Source organism: Anarrhichthys ocellatus, unplaced genomic scaffold (assembly GCF_004355925.1).
Source record: "Anarrhichthys ocellatus isolate YVR2014 unplaced genomic scaffold, GSC_Weel_1.0 scaffold39, whole genome shotgun sequence".
Classification (NCBI taxonomy): domain Eukaryota; kingdom Metazoa; phylum Chordata; class Actinopteri; order Perciformes; family Anarhichadidae; genus Anarrhichthys; species Anarrhichthys ocellatus.
The window spans coordinates 1,889,289-1,898,394 of record NW_022280069.1 but is presented as its reverse complement, the minus strand read 5'-3'; the positions used below and the strand labels follow the sequence as shown (position 1 = coordinate 1,898,394).

The 9,106-nt window shown below is 38.6% G+C and overlaps 1 protein-coding gene across 2 annotated transcripts in view; it reads right to left on the bottom strand.

Moving 5' to 3' along the window:
* Positions 1-1,517: 1,517 nt before the first annotated feature.
* Positions 1,518-9,106, bottom strand: part of LOC116394450 (retinoic acid receptor beta-like) — a 15,135-nt gene continuing 7,546 nt past the window's right edge. Inside the window, exons 4-8 of one of the 2 annotated variants that reach the window (XM_031867542.1) lie at positions 8,506-8,672; positions 5,109-5,285; positions 4,684-4,888; positions 4,428-4,586; positions 1,518-3,508 (exon numbers count right to left, since the gene is read on the bottom strand). In XM_031867542.1, coding sequence (XP_031723402.1) covers positions 3,342-3,508; positions 4,428-4,586; positions 4,684-4,888; positions 5,109-5,285; positions 8,506-8,672 — 875 coding nt within the window. In that variant the 3' untranslated portion in view covers positions 1,518-3,341. The remainder of the gene's footprint in view (positions 3,509-4,427; positions 4,587-4,683; positions 4,889-5,108; positions 5,286-8,505; positions 8,673-9,106) is intronic. The other variant, XM_031867543.1, reaches the window with a different exon arrangement.

Genomic DNA, 9,106 nt, shown 5'->3' with positions numbered 1-9,106 from the left:
GGGACTTTCGCATGCACTTTCATCCAAAAGGGATTTATCTGTATATGTTTAAGGAATATCTATTTTAAAATTAAATACAAAATAAACTATTTAATGCAGACAATGTCCATGTCATTTATCACGTTAATATAGAGTGGAAGCATTTTGCTGTAAAGTTAATAAACTGAGTGAGTTGAGACAAAAGGTTTGATGTTTATCTATTTACCTTTGTAATAATTCCCATATAATCTACTCTTCTATTTAATTTTCCCTTTATTTATTGTCATTACTGTTGACATTTAAGGACCCAAATGAAGAAAGTCCATTTCAGGGATTTACTGAAAAGAGAAAAAAGAAGCTTACTGGCATTGGCAGCAAGTCCAAACAGAAGTAACTGAGAATCCACAGCAGGCAGGAACAAGTCAGGGTTCAGTGACAGGGTTACAGGGTTACAGGGGTCAGGGGTCAGGGTTCAGGGTTACAGGTCAGAGATTTACAGGTTCAGGTGGCTGCAACACGAACGAGCACGACGCAACACAACAATCTGGCAGCTGACTGAGGAGAAGGGTCTGGTTTATGTACTGACAGGGTGATTGGGTAATGAGACACAGGTGAGCAGGAGGACGGGGGAGTCAGGTGACCAGGATGAGGAAAGAAGTCCGAGTGTATCTAGTGGACAGGTGGAGAATGACAGTAAAGCTTATAGAGATGCAGGGGCTTTGGGGGAGGGGCAGGAGGACGGATCAGAGAGGCAGGATGGGCAAAAACACAATCCATTTCTCATCCTTTAATTTTGGTAATTTGGGAGCAATGATTGAAAGTTACTAAGTACATTTAGTGCTGTACTTGAATATAATTGTAAGGTACTTGTACTTTAATTAAGTATTCCAATTGTCTGCTACTTTACCCTTCTACTCCTCTATAGTTCAGAAGGAAATATTGTACTTTCTATTCCAATACAATTATTTTATAACTGCTTTGCAGATTTACACTAATGATACAAAATATAATCAACAAATACATGACATGTTATTATAGATTAAGATCAGACTTAGTCTTTCTTTGCAGGCACTCACACTGTGGTATTGCTAATTCTACTGTAGTAAAAAAAAAAAGGATACGTGAAAAGCCTTAAAATGAGCTTGTTATTCTTTAAATATTGTATTTCTTTACCGCTGAACAGATAAAGTCAGTGGATGCAATTTTGACTATTAACTGTGCTGTAGTGCAGTTTCCCTGCAGGGGCCACAGGGGGCAGTACGAGCCCGGCTATTGACAGAAGACGAGCTCGCCTCACACAACCTCACAGCTCCACAACATTAAAACATGAACTGCTGTGTCGCCTCAGAAATGACAAAAGCAAGGCAGCTTCAGCAAAAACATGACACAGCAAAATAAAAATCATATACACGAGACTTTAATAGTGCAACAACAACAACAACAAAACATATGAAACGGATGAAATGTTCCAGGTTAAATTGGCAAAATATGTAAAATTCACAAAATATGGAAGACGTTGGCACATCTGGAGTAGGCACGTGAGTTCTTAAAGTACACAGGCTGCTTGCTTTTGTTGCTTACAGTAGATATTTTATACACTTAACTTAAGCATCCTTTCTTGACATTTCTTGAGGCACGAATGTCATTTAAGTTTCTGATGTTAAATATAAAAGCCGCTGTACGTATTGTAACATTTGACTATTTTTCCCATAATCCTTCTTATCCTGTTGCAAGTTTTCTTTCATTTGAATTCGTGTTATTTCTACAGTAAACTGTATTTCACTTCGGCAAAACTAATAGACGGCTATCTGTGATAAGACAATCGCAAACAACAATGTGTTTCAAACAACTTTAAAAACGAGGATGTTTTCATTATTAATATTGAAAATCAAACGTTTCGGTAAACACCCAGGCCTCACAATAACATCTGGGATTAAAACTTTGCATGTAGAATATATGTGAAAGAATAAAGTTGTGTTAGCTTACTTACAGTGGAGCTATATTTGATCCCGACACGTCTGAACCTCACTAATTAACATGTTACGTCTCGTTTGTTTCTTGTTCCATTTGATCCAAACAAAGTGTAAACACAACAGTTTGTGGTTTTACAGGCAGAGTTTTGTGCAGGGACTACTTCTTGTGTCACTGTGAGGTCGCAAAGGAACCAGCGTTCTTAGGCTGCGTCCGAAACCACTTCCTATCTACTATACAGAGCTCTACATTCACCATGCGACATTTCATTTTGTGTGAAATTAGTGGATTTTATAGTGTATACACTACTGTTTGCAAACAATCCAACAATGCAATGTATCACATTTTACGGCTGAACTTTTTGATATTGCAGTAGTAAATAATATTTGCAATATTAGAAGGAATGATCATTTTTACATCATTCTCATTTTCATTGAACAAACATTTTAAAAATGATTATGGAGGGATTCTTTCAGGGATTTGTACCAAACAAAGATGTTCTCTTAAGTCTGTAGAATATGATGGGTAGACAAGGACATATATGTCATTTAAAATGGTATTTTGACACATTTCTCTTAATTGAAATAAGCCAAATATTGCGCCTCCTGCAGTCGGCCATATTGTGAATTTAAATAAAATCAATACATTTTACAGCCCTATCACATTTTACAGAAAACAACCACTGTGTGACGAATCACTTTACTTATTTCAATCATTTCGTTCAGTTAAGTTCAAAGATTCGTCACTGAATATGTTCTCAATTTTTAGTTCCGAGGCTCAGTGGTTTTCTGTACTTCTGTTACATACGTTTGTGAACTTTGTCAATGCCGGTTATGGACATTCACCTTTACGAGTATGAGCTTCTACGTTTCCCTTTTGTGCAGACAAATCTGCTTTTTTCCCACCTCTTCAAATATGGTCAAACAGTTAGTCCAGAGCTTTCTTTTTTACACATATGGAAAACAATACATTGCGTGTACAACCGGTAGGCGTTTTAAGTCCATATGTTTAATAACTCTGCTACTCTAAAGCTAAAGACGTTGTTATTAAATGAGGTAAAAGTAATCCATGCAAGTATAAATACAGTAGAAACCTGTGTGATTCCCGGTGGTTATGAGGTGTCTGCCAGGAAGGGGTTAAAAAAGGAAACTGTGATACATTTTAAAACTTTACTGCATCGTTCTCTTTTTTTTTCCCACTTTGAGGCAGAAATTAGCTTTTTGTTCATCAGCGTAATAACTGAATCTCTTCTTCAAACTGTGATACTGAGGTAAGACACTAGTAGCCCTCTGGGCTGCGTCTTTAGTTTATACTGTTAGCGTTTTTCTCTGGGGAGGGAAGACGGGAGACAATGTTCTTTGAGCGGCTTCAGAGTGAGACATCAGAGGAGTTCATGTGCTGCGAGGAGATGATGTGTGTGTGTGCTGGCTGCTGTTTGCCTCCACTTTGCTCTCCTCGGAGTGTTTCTCCAGGTTCTGCAGATCCTCCAGCATCTCCTCGATCAGAGGGGGCATGGAGCCCGGGATCTCCATCTTCAGCGTCACCACCCTCTCCGCTCCTGTGGAGCAACGAAAGCACACATTAGTGCCAGTTGTTGTCATTACGGAGAGCTGCAAATAAGTTCCCTCGTGTTAAAGTCAAAGAGTGTTTGAATGTTTTTTTTTGGTTCGATGCCTGAAACAAGGTCTGTGGTTAACACACGCAAAAGAAAGTTTCACGTTATGTTCTACGATATAAAACACACGAGTGAATACCCCTCTAAGCATGGGACGATATGAATATTTCATGTCACTATTGTGATTAACGTTATTATCCCGATAATCATCAGAATATGCTTAAAACTCTGAAAATGGCAAATAAAAATAATGGAACCACTTTACTTTAGGTGAAGAAACAAATATTATATATATATATTTTTTTTTGAACATATTTTTTTGTGAAAAACAAACAAACAAATAAGGTAATCATAAATCATATGGTCATGAGGATAAATCAATAAAAAAAAATAGCTACAATCAAACAGCTTTTTGAAGTCACTCTTGTGAGGATATTCACAATAATGTCAATAATGGAAATTCACCACGATCCACTTATTGCCAGTGTTTTTAATTGTGATCCGTGATAAAATCCTATAATGTCTCATCCCTATTACTCTTCTCGTGAATTTTGAGGCTTTTACGTGTCTTAAAAAAGGCTAAATGAGACTTTTAAATAGCATCACGCTAACTAGTCCGCCTTCACAGCCTCTTTGTGTGCATGCGACCATAGTGTAGTTTATTTATAGGCTAACGTTAGCTTTTTACTTCTCTTGATTGCAAAAAACCCTTCGAAAATCATAAAACTGGTATCCATTTGTGAAGATTATCTTGCTGAACGAACAAGTATCGCAAACTTGTGTTTGCTTCAGAGTTTATTTTCTGCAATAATCCAAAAGCCTTTCTGGAGAATGATCCACTAGCAGGGCTTTGCTTTCTGACCTTTGGCGCTGATGCTGCGCAGGTCAGTGATTTTCATGAGGGCTTTGGGGAACATGAGGGGCATGCTGGGCCGCCGTTTGCGGGAGTAAACCTTCAGCGCCTCCAGCAGCGGCTCCTGCAGCACCTCCACCTTAGACGGCTCCTCCAGGTCCTGTCGGTCTGTTCAAACAAACACCAGAGAATATTTAGTTGTTGAAGGAAAAGCTCCCCCCAAACTATAAAAATAAAGGTTGTATATTGTTCCGAGCTTCAGTACCGCCAGAGACGAGACAGATGGCGCTGAGCAGGCCACTCTCTGTGTCGTCCATCTGCAGCGGCAGCAGCTGGCCGGCAAACGTGAAGACCTGATCCGTCAGCGGTCCGAAACCGGCGTTGTGGATCTGAGTGCGGGTCAGGGTCAGCCCGTCGGAGAACGTCATGGTGTCCTTGTCGGGAGTGTAGCGAGTGCAAATCCTCAAGATCTGGATGGAAGAAGAACAGAGCGAGGAAGAGGAGGAGAAAAGAAAGACGGATTTGATGAATGTGTTTAACCTCGGGATAAGTATCAGATCGTGATGCAGGAAGGCTCTGACAAATATTTGAATCAGTTAAAATAAAACTTGAGTTGTCGTCACAAAGTCTCTGTTAGAACACCTGGAAGTCTTGAAGCAGAAAGTTATTTTAGGAAACACACAGACGTACCAGGATGTCCAGGCAGGCGGTTTTGAGCAGAGTGATCTGGTCAGCGATGGTCAGGCCGGTGAAACCGGGCACTCGCTTGGCGAACTCCACCACCTTGATGATGCACTTGGTGGCGAGCTCGCTGAACTTGTCCCACAGCCCGAGGTCCAGCTGGATCCTGTGGTCTGAGCTGGAGTTCTGGATGGAGGAGAAAAGAAGAAGATGTTGTTTGAGATATTTAGCGTTTCAGAACGCCACTTTAAAAAAAGACATGATGTGATCAGAGATGTAAGTCCAACTTCACCACCAAAACACACTATTTTCATTGTGTGATGATGGTGTGCAGACATTTTAAATCCATCTTCACTTGACTCAATAACCACAAAATAATAATCTAACTTTCAAAAGCAGCGTTCATTGTTTTCATTTTGGGGGCCAAAACAAAGACACCTTATAAAGTTGATATGGTGAATGTGTGTTCGCATTCATTTAGCGCCGTGTTTAAGAGATCTGATGAATGTCAGTCCAATATTTAGTCTTTTTTTTTTTTTTACTCTGTTTTGTCTCCATCAACTCCTAAGCATTTTGGCCGTCGCCATCTTGGTTGTTTTTGCAAGGAGTGACCATATTTGGACTGTGGAGGAGTGACGTAGAGACGCCATATATGACTCTGGTAGCAGCAAACACCGCTTTTTGGTATATTTGACTCTAAATGGACCATAATTTATTTATTAATGTATTGAAGAAGACTTGAAACTAGAGATTGAGACCTTAAACTCATGTTGACAATGTTTACTGAGGGAATAAATCAAGTGAGAAATAGGGTCAGGGGTCAAGTCCAATCACTAAAAACAGCATCTTTTTAAGCTCAGTGGATAAAAATTCACAACATTTTCTGCTGTGACTTTTAAAGTCATTGCAATTGAGGATCTTTAACAATAAAAATAAACAAAAAGCATAAATATATAGTAAAACTACTTAAAATATACCTTTTGAGGTATTTCATTGAGGCACATTAAGTGATTTTAGAGTCTTTAAGATAAATCTCAAACCAGGAACAAAAGTTCTTTGGAACATGTCTTTTCTCTTCTTGATTTCACTGATCCAGGAATCGCTCACTTCTGCTGACTCAAACCACAAACATTTGATGCAACAAGCCAAGCGGTTAAGAATGTGTGCAAAGGGCACACCCAGACACATTAATACCATTTGGATTGACTGAGGGAGTTTCTGGCTTTTGTCACGAAGGCACAAGTTATTCCTGTTTATGCTGCACGTGTGTCACAGTTTGAATGTACATCGTGTTCTCTCTGTATTTGTTTTTGTTGAGTCGCAGAAGCCCTGCCCAATTTCTTTTAAATCTGCGTGAGTATACAGTTTCACTAGCAATTACTAACCTTGGTCCCGACTGGTAAATCTGGTGCAGCTGCTATTTGTGACGATTTTCTTCCCCTCAATACATCTGCCTATAAACAGGAATGCTTTTGCCCACATAGACCTGTTTTTTTACCATTTATTACACAGGTTTGGTGCTAAATTTAAACATTTTTGACTTGATAAATATGATCAGAAATCCCTCGAAAAGTCCACATTAAGAGACCAAGACCCTGAGGAACTCCATAGAAAGAGTCATGCTATGATGTGGTGTCAACACCTTTTGAAATTTGGAGATTTCTGCGAGAATTGTTTTTTTCGTTGATTGGAGGGCGAGCACTTCTGTTCTGGAAGCTGCTCAGAAACACCTTTTATTGTCAATATACCTAGTAAAGCCTCACATCTCCTGTTTAGGGACCCTAGCATGCAGAAATATTAAAATAAACCATTTTTAAATGAGGTGAAAATAACACATTTATACTGCATGCAAAAAACTGTAAAGGGGAGACTCGTGAGTAACATAGAACACATTTCCATTCACAAAAGTCCTCTTTATAAATCTATTACTTGCTTTAAGGCCTTTTCACAAAAATATAGAATATTCATTGACAGTTTGCACCGAGGCCGACGTGAATATTCACAGTCATTGGTTCATCGTTTTCACGATAATAAAGACACACTCAACTCTCCACACTGGAGCTCATTACTACAATACTGCAAATACTGCGTAGAAAAGTTACAGCGTGGTCACATTTCCTGTTGGTGGCGCCAAAGAAGCATGTTGTTGAAACGAGTGTAAACGCTGAGCTTCATTGCACTGGTTTCTATCATTCATGGCTGGACTGAACAGAGTGTGAATGTGTTTATTAAATGTAGAACATGGACTTTACTACAAGGCCTAGCGGTCAGATTATAAGGAAGACAGAGAGCTGATGTGGTAAATTAATGGACTGCACCTATATAGAGACCATTAAGAGAGCCTTACAACACGAGCCAGCATTCACCCTTTCACCCACACACATTCACGCACTGGTGACAGACGCTGCCATAAGGTGCCACGTGCTCATTAGCTGCAATAATGACTCACAAGCAAACTCACGTGCAATTTCAGGTTCGTTATGTTGCGCAACTACACTGTGAGATGTAGACTGCATGGGTCAAATGCTTCCACTAATAATAATGATAATAATAAAAAAGACTATTACGTACAATGATAAATAATAAATAAAATAATAAATAATTGATGTTATGCTATCACTTGTACTATATGGTCTGGTTTTAAAGCATACCTTTCACAACGACTACATTCTTGACACTTATAGGCGGAGTTGCACCAAATATAATTGATTTGATCGAAGAAGAGCTCTAATCAGAGTTTATCAAAGCTAGGTTGAGAATGAGTAAATCCAGATCTGAAACTAAGCTGATCGCTGTTTCTTAAAATCAAATACAGTTTAATCAATATGGAGATGCTTGCTTACCCAAATTAAAATAAATAAGTATATTTGTGTGCTGTCTGGACCTAGTTATTAGACTTTAAAAGAAAGGGAACCGTTAACTTTCGGCTGCTCTGTATTCCTTAACGACACGTGACATTGTTTGCCAGCTAACGAGCTAAAAAGTTCGGCAAAGAAGCTCTAATTTCTTGCAATATGGCCGAATAATAGAAGATTTAAAAAAACAGATTCTGAACAGAATTATGACATTAAAATCCGAAAATAACTATTGATCAAAAAATTCACTATTTTATTAGCTGGTTTGTTTTTATCTGCATCCTCTTTTTTTAATGGACGTGTGATATATTTGGTCTGAAAAGACCTTTATACAGCAATGTTTAAAGACAATTCAGCCACTTCCACGTATATTTCCTGTTGTGTTTTATCTTCTGTTGGCAGCCACAACATAAATATCTGTTAAATTCATGCAATCCTTCAACTATTAACCACAAAATACTTCTAAATCAGATGAAGCACTGGCTTGAGATGACAGCTTTGCAGATTATTTTCTCTCTGCAGAGGAACATTTTTGTCACGTCGTGACTCACTGTGGTGTATTTTCCCAGCTGGCAGAGAGAGGGGAAGGTCTCTCTGTGAGCCCTGCAGATCTTCTCCACTATCAGGCCGAGCTCCGCCGTCAGCTCGTACGTCTCCATGATGGTCATCTTCACCGCCTCCTTCTTCCCCTTCCTGCTGTTTCTGTCGTTTCTCACTGCTGAAGAAGAGAAGGACGAACGTTATAAGATGTTTAAATGAATAACTAAAATGGATTCAAACAGTCCGACGGTGCTTGATTTAGAACTCTGAACCTTTTGGCTTTTTGATGTTAATTCCTTCTTGAATTTAACTTGCATGTGTTTTCACATTGACATTGTAAATGGGCTTCACAAGCATTTCCATGACACTCCAGTGTTTGATCTTGAAAATACAAGATACTCGTCTGTAGTCCACACAATTCAGAAAACACAAAGATGTTGTTGAACGTGATAGAAAACAGTGATCTGTACAACAATCCTATTCAAAAGGCGATAGGGTGCACTTTTGGAAAAAACATATATATATATATATACATATATATATACATATACATATACATATACACATATATATATATACATATACATATACATACATATATATATATATATA